Source organism: Adiantum capillus-veneris, chromosome 6 (genome assembly GCF_014529385.1).
Source record: "Adiantum capillus-veneris isolate H3 chromosome 6, ASM1452938v2, whole genome shotgun sequence".
NCBI lineage: Eukaryota > Viridiplantae > Streptophyta > Polypodiopsida > Polypodiales > Pteridaceae > Adiantum > Adiantum capillus-veneris.
The window spans coordinates 155,452,566-155,468,111 of NC_140936.1; the positions used below are offsets into that span (position 1 = coordinate 155,452,566).

General features: G+C 43.9%; 1 protein-coding gene across 3 annotated transcripts in view; it reads left to right on the forward strand.

Annotated features, from left to right (window-relative positions):
• Positions 1 to 15,546, forward strand: part of LOC147456543 (protein ZINC INDUCED FACILITATOR 1-like) — a 213,313-nt gene that overhangs the window by 154,872 nt on the left and 42,895 nt on the right. For all 3 annotated transcript variants that reach the window (XM_086514979.1, XM_086514978.1, XM_086514980.1), the window contains 6 exons: positions 222 to 271; positions 363 to 438; positions 7,451 to 7,636; positions 7,705 to 7,792; positions 7,884 to 7,969; positions 8,147 to 8,254. In XM_086514979.1, coding sequence (XP_086371105.1) covers positions 222 to 271; positions 363 to 438; positions 7,451 to 7,636; positions 7,705 to 7,792; positions 7,884 to 7,969; positions 8,147 to 8,254 — 594 coding nt within the window. The remainder of the gene's footprint in view (positions 1 to 221; positions 272 to 362; positions 439 to 7,450; positions 7,637 to 7,704; positions 7,793 to 7,883; positions 7,970 to 8,146; positions 8,255 to 15,546) is intronic.

Here is a 15,546-nt window from a genome sequence, read left to right on the forward strand (position 1 = left end):
TTCCTCTTCTAGCATTGAAGGCACTTTCAAGATATCTAGAAGGCATGGTTGTCAGATGGAATGCAAAGTCTTACATCATTTTCTTTGTTTCTCTCTTTGAAGAGGATGAATACAGAGTGCTTCTTTTCTTTGTTTGTCTTTGGTCATACATATTTACGCTTGAATGTTCCTTTTTCCTATCATCTTACATGGAACTGAACATGTTGTTAATATATTTTCAGCCCTCCCAAAAACTACCAATAGTATTTCCAACTGGGTCACTATTTGATCGGTGAGTAGAGTTTTTGCTCAGCAAGCACGTTATTAAAGGTACCTCTGGAATGCTCCGTGCAATGGTGTTTGACTGATGAATCTGTTTGCAGGTTTCCTTATGCTTTACCTTGCGTGTGTATATCAGCGATTGCAGTGGCAGGATTTTTTTTATGCTTCCTTTTGCCGGTAATTATCTCTGGAGAAAATGCCTCTAGATGATGAACACTAGATGAAAAGTCTTGCAAAATCTTTTCCATTTTTTCTAAATGTGTCCTTTGAAGCATTGTAGTCAATTTACTGAAGAGCAAATTCTTTTGTATCGCATTATTGAACATGCAATTTGTAGAAGCAAAAGCATGGCCTTAGCTTACAGTATATCTCAGCCATTCTTCATCTTTCATTGGTCATAAAGACAACAGCCGTCGTAAATTTTGACCAATGCAATGGAGTTCTTTAGTACAGCCATGCAAGAAAGGAAAAAAATAAGATTGTTTGCATATTTTAGAAGGGGAGAAATGGTCTTGTGTGTCGTGAGTAAAGGATAGTCTGATTGCACTCATGTCAAAAGGTGGGAGAAATCATTTTTTATTTTCAAGGTTCAAAAGTCGTAAGTACATCTAAACAACCAGCATAAGTGAAATAGGTCTCCAATCAGCCACTATCTCACATAACTGTTTTTTGGGTGACAATTTCAACAAAGCTTTCTTCCATGGGGCAGGAAGCAGTCCACATTCCAAACATTGATTAAAGGTGTGAAGCAAAGATCAACTGAGAATGCATGAAAGAACTCCACTATGAGACCATCCCAAACTGATGATTTTCATTTAATCAAACCACGAAGTGCCACATTCAATTTTTGTTTCAATAAATGAATTTTCTAAAGCTTGAGCTTCAGCATGGGAAACAATAGGGCTGATTTCTGCAAGGAATACATGGCGTGCTTGTTGAATCTTTGATGTAGGTGGTGAAGGAGAAACATAAAATCCCTAATAGTAAGAGAAACATGTCAGCTAGTAGTTGCTTAGTGCTTGTCCATGCACCATCATGCATTTTGACATGCTTAATACCTTGCATTTGTTTAGAAGCAAGGGGGGACTCAAAACAGGATCTAAATGAGCAACCCTTTTCTAACAGTAAAGGTCTAAGATGATTACTTTAGTGTCATGTTGCACCAAATATTTTGCCATTGCCACTGTTTCTCTAAGATGCCCCAAATATTTGGCCAGTATGCCTCATCGTTATATACGGTTCCTGGATAGGACCCCCTTCCAGACCCTACAGAGCCATGCCCACCTACCAGCACCTTCTTTACCACTGAGATGGTAAAGAGAGCCATTGACAGGATGAGGACCAGCAGGGCATATGATCATGATGGTCTAGTAGCAGAGCACTTTACACATGCTAGAGATATGTTGGTAGAGGTTCTTGCAGTGTTGTTCACTCGTGCCATGTGTGAGGGGTTACCTGAGACTTGGAGATTGTCTACTATTGTACCTATCTTCAAAGCAGGTGATCCTACAGAGCTTGGGAATTACCGCACTATTATGGTTGGGCACACATTGGCACGGTTGTATGCATCCATTCTTGAGCAGCAGTTGAGTAATTGGGCAGAGGGTGAGGGTGTACGAGCAAAGGGCCAAGCCAGTTTCAAGAGGGGTTTCTCCTCTCATATTCGGACACTCAGAGCCATCATTGAGGAGGGCAGGCCACATGGGAAACGGATTTATTGTATCTTTGTGGATTTTCGCAAAGCATTTGACATGGTACCTAGAGCTCGATTGATGCGCAGACTACAGGAGATGGGGGTGCCCATAGTGTTGATTTGGGGGATTATGGCCCTATACAGATCAATCATGGGACATGTACGCACCCCGGAGGGGATATTTGATTTAGTTCACTCCACCATTGGGGTGAAACAGGGTTGCCCATTGTCTCCTACTCTATTTGGTATGTATGTTGATGAGGTGTCTGATTACATTGACAGAGGGTGATAGAGGTGCCCAGCTGGCAGGGACGTGGATCCCATTGTTGTTATATGATGATGATAATGTGTTGATCTCTGACTCACTAGAGGGTATGTAGCGACAGTTGGATGCATTACACAAATTGGTAGAGGATAGTGGATTGTCTGTAAACCTTGGTAAAACCAAGGTTATGGTGTTTAACACCACACCACAGTAAATCAGGAGATTAGCACCGACTTTCACATATGGTTAAGAGATTGTAGAATATACAGATGCATACACTTACCTTGGGGTTGTCTTCATTGGGCCGAGGTTTTCTTTGGGAAGAGCAGTAGAGACTAGACTGACTAGAGCTTTTGTGGCCTTGGGAGGATTGGAGAGGACGTGTTCGCAGGTTCAATTCCAGGTACCTCGGACAAAGTTATGGCTCTTTGATACCTTAGTGGCCTCAACTATGTTGTATGGGGTGCAGACATGGGGACCTTCTGTAGGCCAGGATGGTTGGAGACGTATGGAGAGGCCCTTGGTATCTATGATCTCGACTGATCAAAGCCAAGGCCTCCATACCCCACGCTATCATTCGAGCAGAGCTAGCTACCCCTCCTATGGAGATTGAGGCGCTTACCAGACCAGTCTCCTTTGTGCACAACTTGTGTGATACTACTAGAGACAGATATGCTAGACTGGCCCTTGAGTCTTCTAGACAGTTAGCTCTTCAAGGGGACACTTCATGCTGGTATGCACAGATGACATCATGGTTTCAAATGCATGGTTTCACCATGGACAGGCTGCCCCCTTTCCAGTACTCTCTTCAGGCACCCTTGATGTCTCTTACACGGGTGGAGATTACTAGACTCATTCGTCAGGACCTGATTCAATTGGATACCAGGAGGACATGGATAGAGCCGCCACAGAGTTGGGCACGAAGATAGCTTTCTTCTTCTCCACCTCACAAGAGATGGGTTTGTGATTCGACCAGCTACATGGACACACATATGTCTCATGGTTTGCGGTGTGCCATTGGTCAGATACGCACATCCTCACATCAGCTGGAGAATGAGACTGGTAGATTTAGAGGGATACCAGTAGACAGCAGGATATGCCGCTTATGCAAGTTAGAGCTAGAGACAGAGCTACATTACATATGTCATTGCACAGTGTACTATGAGATACGGGGCCGTTTCCATTGCTTATTCAGAGAGGGTTTCGGTCCTTTCTCTAGGGTCATGATTTATGAGGATCAGAGATGTCTTGGGCTATATCTACTTGAGTTACAGAGATATAGAGACACTATACTGGAGAGAGATAGAGAGAGACAGTCCCAGAGACAGATTACATATTTCTTTTCACTAGATATGGGACAGCCAGAGGAGCAGTCATCATTGCAAAGCTCGGCCCACACTCATTCGGCCACTACCGGCACTTTCATCGACCGAGCACTGGAGCTACGGAGATCTAGACGGCCACGATTGAGGAGAGGGACTACACAGCATCGACGGAGACTACAACAGAGGATTTGAGCCATACTCTCTCGATAACCAGAGTGCAGATGAGGATGGATTCTAGTAGTAGTATCTAGTTCTTTTGTACCCAGACATGGTAACAGATTCGCCATTTTATAACAGATTGGTCTCATAGGTCATTTTGGCCTTTTGAAGACGTTAATATAACATTTCATTTCATTTCATTTCTCTCTCTCTCTCTCTCTCTCTCTCTCTCTCTCTCTCTCTCTCTCTCTCTCTCTCTCTGTATTAGACTCACCACTCTGTATCTGATGGTCTCATAGGTCATTTTGGCCTTTTGAAGACGTAATATATCATTTCATTTCATTTCATTTCTCTCTCTCTCTCTCTCTCTCTCTCTCTCTCTCTCTCTCTCTCTCTCTCTCTCTCTCTCTCTGTGAGCTTTTTCACTCCACTATTGGGGTGAAACAGGGTTGTCCACTCTCCCCTACTTTATTTGGTATGTATGTGGATGAGGTTTCAGATTACATTGAGAGGGGAGGTGAGAGAAGAGCATAATTAGCAGGGACTTGGATCTCATTGCCACTATATGAAGATAATATTGTGTTGATCTCAGGTTCATGAGAGGGAATGCAGCGGCATTTGGATACATTGCAGACATTTGTTAGTGATAGCGGCTTATCTCGGTGAACCTTGGCAAGGTGGTGTTCAACACCACACTACAGTGGGTCAGGCAATTTGCAAATTTGCACCTATCTTTGCATACGGTCAGGAGATGGTGGAGCATACAGATCCATATACTTACCTTGGTGTGGTCTTTAGTTGCCTAGTGTTTTCTTTGAGGACAGCAGTAGAGACTAGTCTAATGAGAGCATATGCGGCTTTAGGGAAGATGGAGAGGATGTGTTCGCAGGTTTAGTTTCAGGAACCTCGAATGAAACTATGGCTTTTCGACACATTGGTCACATCAGCTATGCTTTATGGGGTGCATATATGGGTGCAGAGCGAGATTGGACGCATACTGATTGTCTGACTAGGAAGTGGTTAATTTGCTTTTGTTGTAGAATGAGTAGCCCATGGACCTCCATAGCGGGGCTGGCAGTACTGTTGGATGGAAGTGCATGGAGTGGCCTCTGGTCTCTATGATTTCTCGGATGATTAGCGCCAAGGCCTTTGTACCACATGAGATTATCCGTGCAGAGCTCTGTGCTCCCTCATTGGTCATCGAGGCACTTACCAGATCCGTTTCTTTCATATACAGTATCTGGGGTCTCCCTAGAGACAGATATGCCCATCTAGATTTGTAGTCTTCTCGACAGCTTGCCTCACAGGGAGACACGTCTTGTTGGTATGCATGGATGACAGCTTGGTTCAAGGTGCATGGTTTTGACATGGATAGATTACCCCCTTTCCGGTATTCACTGGATGCACCCTCGTCTCTCACACGGACTAAGCAATGAGATCACTCAGCTCATCAAACAAGACTTGATTCAATTAGACACTAGGAGGACATGGATACTACCTATGCGTGTGCTTGGTACCAAGATGGATTTCTACAAAGAGCATCTCCTTGAGCTTATAGAGGATGGTTTTGTGACCAGACCCGCCTACATGGACACTCATCTATCCCATGGATTACGATGTGTTAATGGATAGATGCACACATCATCACATCAGTTAGAGGTTAAGGCTGGCAGATTTAGAGGAGTACCAACGGAGGCCAGGATTTGTCAGTTATGCCATATAGAGCCAGAGACAGAGTTACATCACATATGTCACTACCCAGTCCACTATGAGATATGAGGCCGTTTCCACTGCCTATTTAGAGAGGGTTTTGGACCATTGGCCAAAGTTATGAGATATCAGGATCAGAGATGCCTTGGGCTATTTTTATTGGAGTTGTGCAGACATAGGGAGAGCCTCTTGAAGAGACCCAGACAGTAGGAGACACTCACAGAGGGAGATCACTGATTTCTTCAGACTACATACACGACATTCAAATGAGCAGGCATCACAGCAGACTTCAAAGTCCACCTGTACCAAGGGCACACTAAATGAAAGGGCCACTGAGCTTAGGAGATCCAGATGCCCACGACTGCGAGGGTCATCGACACATCGGTGGAGTCTGCATCAGAGGGTTTGGACTGTTCTGGCACGACATGGGAGACACCCAGTCAGAGTACTCACTGAGAAGGACATTGATGAGCTTTGCCAGCGACCGATGCTGGATATCATTGGATCCTGATTCCAGCATTTCAGCCTTTCATTTCATTTCATTTTATTTCACTTTAGCTCAGTTCATTTCAGTCTTTTACACAGACATTGTATCAGATTCACCATCTATAAACTCTTTTGTCTCATAGGTCACTTTGGCCTTTTGAAGACGTTAATATATCATTTCATTTCATTTCATTTCTCTCTCTACCACCATCTCTCTGACCCTCGCTCACATCTACTATCTGCATATCTAGATCTATTATTCTCTATAGAAAGTCTTCATAGCTTGACCTATCTACATTGAGAGATCTATCTTTCCATCAAGCTCTCTATTCATTTTGATGAATCCATCGTAAACATAAAGCCTCATTCACTAATGCAAGGTTTAAAAAAAGGATTGTGATTGTGCGATTGCTCAATTCTATGTAATCTCTCTAAGTCCGCTGCATCTGCCAGCCACCGTTATAAAGATCCCTCACATTACCTCTAACATGTCAGATTTTGCAACTCCCGAGGATTATCACAGCGTAGATCATGATGTTTGTTTGATTTATCACTATGAATATATGTGTTCTTCTGTGAGGATTGGTTGTAACTTTTTGATGCCTTACAGTCAGGTAGAATATAGGGTCGGATATATACACCACAAAATGTCGACTGCTTGTACCTATAGCAGCCCTGTTAGAGAGCTGAACATGAAGCTACGTAGAAAGACATCTAGCAGTCATTATGGGTGCAGACTATATTATAGACAGGATCTGGGTAGCTACAGTGATATTCAATTGAGCTTTTGTGGATTATTATGTGCAAAAGAAAGAAAGGTTATAGAGAGACCCACACATTACCTCCTAACATGTGAGATTGTGCAACTCCCGAGGATTCTCATTTGTTTAGATCATGATGGTCGTTAGATTTGTCACTTTGAATATATGCACTCTTCTATGAGGAAGGTTGTAACTTTTTGATGCTTTAGAGGCAGCTAGTTACATATGGAGTGGATCGTACACACCAGAGGATGTTGGCTGCTTGTACCTATAACAGCCCTGTTAGAGAGCTGAACAATTTTTCTTACAGGATTCTAAGATTGAATCTCCATTTTGCATGCAAGCTTAACCCAATAGGAGTGGCTCTGGTAAAGTAGCCTCATTATGGTCATTGCTAGTTATTACATGTCTGTACGTCTTCTCAAAGAACAGTAGGTAAAAGAGCTGATATAGAAGGACGTCTAGTAGTTTATTTTTGTCTTATGCTTTGGGAAGCATTGAAGCTCTTGTCACTCGGCACTTTTGCTCCTCTTTATTTCCAGTAGCTGCAAGGGTGACACACATGGAATCAACATCGATGTTTCCGCCATTAGAACTCGCAAGACATAGATAATAGGCTTAATAAAGGATGTGGTCACTTTGGGTTTAGGCAGAGTATAGGGTTTGTGTTGTGAGGAATTAAACTATTGTTTAACACCAAATTTATTGGTGCTAAAGTTTTGAGTGTTTTATCCTAGTTTTATTTTTTTAAGAAAGCTATATCATCCTAATTAAGGTGCTTCATGTACAGGAGACTCGACACAACCATGGTAGAAGTATTGTGACTTTTGAGAAGAAGATTCATGAAATTACCAAAGAAAACATCTTCAGTGACAGTGTGCCTGCTGCAAAAAAACCACTTTGGACCAATTGGGGTCTTATGGCCTCGATTACCCTAATATCCTTTTGGGTCATACAAGCCACTGCATATTCAGAGGTAATGGCAGCTTCCTGTTATGCTATCCTTTTCATTACAAGATAATCGAATGTTAAGAACCGTTTCAGACCTTTTCCTTATGGGCTGTGAGTCCTAAATCATATGGTGGTCTGGTATTTACATCCTCTGAAGTGGCTGATGTTCTCGCTGTAAGTGGTAAGAGCTTATTTATGGACATGGAGCACAATAGGTCAACACTTGAAATACCTTAAACCAAAACATGTGAAGTTTATTCTGTCATTTACAGGAGCTGCAATCCTTCTCTTCCAGCTTTTACTGTTTCCTCTCTTTGCAAACAGAGTGGAAGCTATCTTGTTAGTCCGTGTCTCAGCAGTAAGCTTGCTTGCTATCCAAGATTATATGTAGAATGTATGTTCTTAGCAAATGGGCTACTCTAGTCATGGTTCAGTGATTTGAAGACCTAACTAGTTGTTAGTTTTGTTAATCTGTGTTTAACAGTCATTTATTTAGAATTGAAGTCCTGCTAACTCTGGCATTGGAACTTTACAGTTTCTGACTACAGTCCTGGTTACATTATACCCTTTGTTTCATAAGCTTCAAGGAGCCATGCTTTGGACTGTCCTGCTTTTGGTTTCAACAGCAAAAAACATTTTATCAGTGAGTGTGATAATTCTCCATCAAGTTTTTAAGTACTTACATTAACTTTCCATGTGTATATAAAGAGCTAATAGATCGGCAACACATACCTGCATTGATTTTGCTAAGTGCCAAAGGCTAGAATATGCAACATTTTGCCTACCAATTGTAGACCATGGCAAGCTAATGCAATAGCAGCAGCATAAATCGTCATTCAATAGCTACACACAACTCAAAAAATAGATTGATCCATGAAAAAAAAAGGCTTTATGAATGCTATTGGCCCTTTTATCTACAGGTTGACAATCAAAAATCTTATCAAGATTTTTTTTTGGAAGTGTCTGAACATGTTGCACCTGTAATCAGGACGGTTTTTTCTGTTGAGTTATAAGTCCTCTAACAAGAGTAGAATATGTTTTTTCACAGTAAATTCTTGAACACTATTATTTGCTTTGTAAAGTGTGAGTAATATCGCCAATGCTTACATTGGTTTTGGCATGTCTATACACACACACACTTTTATTTTTTTGTAATTCAATTTGATTTATCTACTTGTGGGAAACCTCAAAGCAAGGAAAACCCACCAAACAAATCAGGAACAAGGGAAGGAACACAAAAGTGTTCGGCTGTACAAAATGGCTAAAAGCATTCATAGGAAAGTTGATGTATCTTTGCAGTGATATCACCAACTTCCAAGGCGAACCGTAAAGAGTGCCTAAGAGAGCTTGAAGAACGGGAAGGGATCTGCATGAATGCGATGGAACATATAGCCAATACGCTGTCGCCATAGGCTCTAGTAAGCCCAAAACCTGACCCACATGAAGAAGACCGCGAAGCGCTGCAACACCGGTGAGAAAATACCAAATGCCCAAAACCGTTTATAGAAGACCGTCGTGGGAAAATGGAGCCGCATGCACGCCGATACACAGCGAAGGAAATCTTGAGTAATACAACAATCCCACAACAGGTGACAAACATCCTCTTCCGCAGTCGAGCAACGGACACAAGATGAAGGGCGGATATGGCATGTCCTAAGAAAAGAACCCATCGGGATACACACACACACACACACACACACTTTTTTTTTGTAAATCTTGTTGATAGAATTTACAGGTGGAAACCTCAAAGCGAGGTGGTGCCAAATGGCCCACAAAATCCAAAATCTGACCCAATTAAAAAATACCTTTAAGTGAGATTGTGGAGACTAGAGCACCCCAAAAAGCCAATACCGTCTATAAAAAAAGCTGGAAGGCAAAAGCATCTGAAGAGCGGCCGACACTTGCCGAAATGAAGGATCTGGAGCAGCGACAACCCCACAATAAGTGCAGCACAGTCTCCTCGACTTCATGGCATCTCAGGCAGCAAGAAAGCGCAATATGTCGTGCATGCAATAAGTTGCCAAACAGGTAGAGCTCATACTTAGAAGCGCCACAAGAAAATGCGTTCCTTCAAAGGTAGATGACTCTGCCAAATGCTAGATAATGATCATTGCCAGCACAAGTCATCCTTATGGTGGAAACGAACACACACTATGAACACTATGAATGGAGCAAGATTGAGGAATAGCTTCACAATCCCACCTAATGTTATGGTGTACGTCCCCTTCTTTGATCTCCCAAAAAACCATGCCTTCTCCATTTGAACCTGAGTACTTGAGACTTGAAAAAGCCATGACATCTCTCATAGGTACACCATCTATCTTTAGTTGCTCCTGTGTCCACGCCCTCTTAATAATAGCACTTTCCCCACCATGTTCTCCCTTGCCATGACCTAAACAAAAGAAGCTCCATAGCATTTTGGTAACTATGAGCATTTTGTACCGTGCAACAAAGTAAAATGGTGACTTTGCCTTGAATTGAGATGTTGCTCCGTCTAACCACACCCAATGATACTATAAGGCACGAAAGATCTCTTTGCTGCTTGGGCTATTGTGTTGACAGACGTGTATTAAGATGCCTTCTACATCTTTTGGCAGTTGGACGGTCATGCATTGGGATGCAGTTTTTGGTCATTTTGATGACAAGATTTCTGGTTGTCCAGTCTCTACAAAGCTGATTTTAGCTTGAAAAAAGCTTGTACAGTTTCTTCACTGGACTCCACAAGTGAATAATGATTCAAATGTAGAGTTTTTCCTAGGAATGCTTATTTCCTTGCAAAAAAAGGTGTCTACTTCATTAAAGATGTGGTGGATGATAGAGGTCAAGTGCTATTTTTCGTAGATGCTTGTGCCCTGGGTTATCATTATTGTCCTTTATGGCAAAGATTCAAATTTTGTTGGATTCCTTCTTTGGATGAGTCGGAAAATTGGCAGATTGGAGCCTATATTGGGCCACCCTTGCTCATGGTCCTTTGTCTCTACCTCAGCTTTCTGTGCATTCAATTTACGCTTTCCTCCTTCATGGACTATAAGATCATGACTATGCAAATAGCATTTAGAAAATCTACAAGTTTTTGTCCTGGTGGAGAAAATGATTAAGGATGATATGGAGCAGTAAAATGTCTTTAAAAGTGTCGGTTTTTTCTATGGTGTTGTTTGCTTACAGTTCTTCCAGTTAGGACTTTTTTGGCCAGGCACTGTTGTGTGCATTTTGGACACCTAGTTTTTTCTAAATTTATACTTGTGGACATGGCGCGCAATGTCTAAAGGGTGTGTGGGCTTTCTTTTTGTGGGGTTTTTAGAGCAAGCACATGTACATGCAATGCAAGTCGCTAGTGTAGTGCTTGCTATCGGGTTGCCTTGGGTGCCCGTAAGTGAGTTTTTTGAAGCAATCATTGTATATAAACTTAAACTCATGTACAAACATAAAACGGTTCAGCCAAACATCAGAAATTTTCAGGTCTTGGGTCATGCCTTCTTCATACTTCTTCATGCAATTTTTTGACCTCGACTAGCCTTTCTTATGTGTAGTCGGGCCATGGCAGCTTGCTGTTCGCGCCAATTTTGCACATAGAGGCACATAGATTTTAAATTTGTGGTCTTCAGAACTTTTGTTGCAAGAAGGAGGTAGATATCCTCATCTTAGTCTTCTTCCCTAGACTGAGGCGGGAATATCTTCCTTTGCTTTCCAGGATTGGCTCCATGCTCGGGGCAGTCTTGGAAACCCCACGCACTTCAGCTTCAGTTGCGGCCAAGGTCGGTTGGTTACAGGTTCTTTTTCGGGACACTCACACCCTCCTGAAGGAGGTTCTTCTACCTCGGGTGGATGGAGGGCAGATCAGTCATAGAGTGGAGTATTCGGGCTTCCCAAACTTGTGTTTCATTTGTAGGCAGATAGGCCACCTTACATGGTCATGTCCACGCAAGAGAGCCTGCCAACATGCTCCACCGCCGCATTCCACTAGGGCGGGCCCATCTTCGAGCTAAGTGGTCCCCCCTATAGGGGCCTCGGAGACCGTCCCAGATCCAGATCCAGCAGAGACAGCTTGCCAGCTTAACGAGGGTTGCTTCCCGCTAGGAGTGGGTTTCTACGGGGAACTTCTTCAGACCCCTGCACCAGGAGACCAACATCGACTCTCTCTCCTTGTCCTCGCCACCGTAGGAGGAACCGCCTCACTCTTCCCCCCCGCCCCCGAAGCGCCTCAGTCTCCTTTCGACTCCCCTTCAGATGCCACTCCATCTCCCCCCGCAATCTCCTCACCTCCTCCTCCCGTCCCTCCCATCCACCGTATCCTCATCCCTCTCCTCCTCCTCCTGCTGCTGGGTTTGTGCACTCTCATGCTACCTGCCGCTCCTTGGGTAGCACCTTTTCTTTGAGTCTCGAGCCAGCCCTTTCTCCGACCGCCTCTTCTGGTGGAGACCTCGGCTTTTGCGGTTGTTCCAGTGGTCCTCTCTAGCTTCGACATCAGTAGACGTTGGGACCTCTTGAACTACGATTTTATCCACTTCCTGGGCGACACCCATGCCGACCTAGAGACGGTCTGTTTTGGAGTACACGTTCTGTTCCTAGTGGCACGTGGTATAGACGTTGTGGATTCTCCAGTGGAATACTCTTTTCCACTCTGCGGTCGTGACTAGCAAGACTGGACTCTGGACTTTGGACTCTGGACTTAGTGCTCGGTTGGCTTCAGACTGAGGCCGTGGAGACACAGGGGAGCTTGGGGCCACCGATCTGTTAAAGACTTTGTGGCCTCTCGCCAAGTTCACAGTGACCTTACCAGATGCCACAGGATGCAGGCACATTGGGGTTTACTTCTTTGTAGATGCACAGTTATCTCATTGCTTCGTATATACCCATGAGGATTCTTGGGTAGAGGATGTGGCCCAGAGGACTGCACGAGCCTCTTGGGCATGGGCTCGACACGAGTTGCAGACTCGCTTATCTCGAGGTCGTTCGGATGCAGACTACTCCCCATCCAAACCGGCATCGAAGATAGCACAGCTGGCTGCAGCGGTAGCATCAATTTTTTCCCATTGATCACATGAGGATAGTCTCATGGAACATATAGGGCCTTGGAGGACCTTAGTTTGTTCGCCAGCGGGGTTGTCTGAGACATGAGTTATAGTGATGCTTAGTGGGTCGTCCCATTTATATTCTCATGCTACCGGAGCACCATCTTTGTGAGATCCGTATTCGGCGTTGTGGACAGATTTTGCGTCGCCGCTATGAGACCTTTTGGTCAGCTGCCTCCTTTGGGTCTCGTGGTATCGAGGAGTATGCATGATCATTGCGGATTCATGGCAACAGGCCCTTGTGGACAAAGGCATGATGCAAGGCAGGGCCCAATGGGTCACCATGTAGGTTCAGGGCAGCCTGGTAGGCTTCTTGAACATCTATGCACCCAACCAGGCAAGTTCATGGGCTGAGTTGTGGTCGCTTCTTGCAGAGGCTTTGCCTCATGCTGAGCTGTGGTGCATTGGGGGGGACTTCAATATGTTGGAGGACCCCTGGGACAGAATTGGAGGCAGTCATGTTACTGTTCATGGGCAGAGTTGGCTGCTTTGGAGCACCTATGTATGACTTTGAGGATTGCAAATGTATGGCAGCATGTAGGCTTTGCACGGCCCTCAGATAACCTTTCCTTCTCACGGTCGGATCGTAGAGTGGGAAGCGTGAATCTATCCAGGATAGATCGCTTCTATGCTAGTGACAACATTTGTGACGTGGGTGGCTCAATTAGCATACTAGCAGGGACCACCTTTTCAGATCATGCACCAATGATTCTCATAGTGGCAGATAGACAGAGGAGTGACAATGTCATGCTACAGACTCACAAAAGTGTGAGAATACCTCCTAAGCTAGGCTAACAGAACCCTTGTCATGAAGTAGCTTGTCTACATGCACATAGGGTTAGATGTGCACGTGACATCCCCTCCTTTTTAAAGTGAGGTATTGGTACCGATCTGCATGGCTTCCTTGGAGGCTGCCAACATCTCGGGATAGTCTTTGAAAAACTCTTAATCAACCCACACTGCTTCGTGGGTTCCTCGATCCTTGAACTTCAAAAAGTACTGTCTCACTTGCTTCTTTGAACCATGGCGAAACCGATGCAACAACACTTGCTCCGGCTCCATGACTTCAGCTTTATCAATGATCTCTGGCTCTTCTTCTTCAAAAATGTCCTTCGGAGGTGTGCCCTGAAACACTTTCAACCAAGAAACACGGAAAACGTTGTGCATTGACCATGAGGTAGGCAATCGCAATTTCATTGAAACCTCATTTATCTTTTTAATGACAGGAAATGGACCATACATTCGAAAAGACAACTTAGGACACTTCTTTCCAACTTGCTTAAGACATTGCTTCATGATTCTTAAATACACCCAATCTCCTTCCTTGATCGAAACATCCTGACGATGCTTATTAGCCTGCCATGAATAAGATTCCTGAGCCTTGCTTAGCCGAAGCTTCACACTCTCGGAAATCTCAATTGACTGACTTTCAGCATTGACATCTGGCATTTGATTGACTGAGCGAGTCAAGAGTGACTGGAATGGACGGCCAAAAGCTGCTCATACGGAGTTCGACCAATGGCAGAGGAATAAGAGTCATTCAAAATAGCCTGAACCTATGGGAGAGAGCTCCCAATGAGACTACTGATCATGCACATATGACCTTAAAACATCAAAAGCCAACTGATTGTAAATCTCTGTCTAACCATCTGACTGTGGATGAAAAGTCGATGAAAAATTCAACTTAGTGCCAAAATTGGACGTGAACATAACATCCCTATCTGAAACAATCGATTTTGGCAAACCACAGAGGGGGTACCAATGCTTTATGAACAATCGTGCCACATCTTGTGCGAGTCTTTACCCCTTTCAAAACATCAGTCGTAGGTGCGGCAATGCGTGCAAATTCTCTATGTGCGAACTATATGCTTGACATAAACCAAGAAAAGAACGCACATCATATGTAGCTTTGGGTAAATCCCAATTACATACCTGCTCCACCTTCATGGGGTCTAGCTTGACGCCTTCTGCAGGAAAGGTATAACCCAGATAAGTAACTTCAGTGAGAAAAAAATCAGATTTCTTAGTTGCAATGTACAACTGACACTCATCCAATCGGGTTATTACCCTTTCTACATCCTTTGCATATTGTTCCCACGATGCAGAAAAATGAGGATATCATCAAGAAAGATGAACACACATACACCAACCATATCGCCAAAAAGGCCTACCATGAGACGGTTAAATGTACCGACGGCACCTGTCAATCCAAAAGACATAACAACATATTCCCATTGCCCTCGCTTTGTGCGAAAAGCGGTCTTGAAGATGTCGCCTTTGAATACCCTTACCTGATGGTATCCACTCTTGAGATCGACCTTATTGAAGACCTTTGCCCCATTGAGCCTATCAAGGATATACTCAATGCGAGGCATCGGAAACTTGTTCTTGACGGTCATCTTGTTCAATGCCCTGTAATCAACACACAAACGAGACGAACTATCTTTCTTGCGGACAAACAAAATAGGAGCATCAACTGGACTTACACTAGGACGTATGAATCCTCTAGCCACCAACCCCGTGAGTTGCCGCTCTAACTCTTCTTCCTGTGTCTTGTTCAAATGGTAGGGAGCTTTATTGACAGGCTGTGCCCCCTCCGTAAGCTCCATGCGATGATCCTCCGGCCGCTCGGGTGGGAGACGGAGTGGAAGATCATCCTGCAAAAAGAGATGCTTAAACTTGGTAAGAATACCTTTTTGGAGCCTTAATGCTCTGGGTAACTGGAGCATCATAAATGAATGCCGCTTGTGCTCCTCGTCGTAATTCACGCTTTACCTGCACATGAGAAATGAGAGGCAAAGAATGCAGACCCTCCTCAACATGAATGATCATGGGAGAGTCACTCTTGGCATTTAATGTGAGT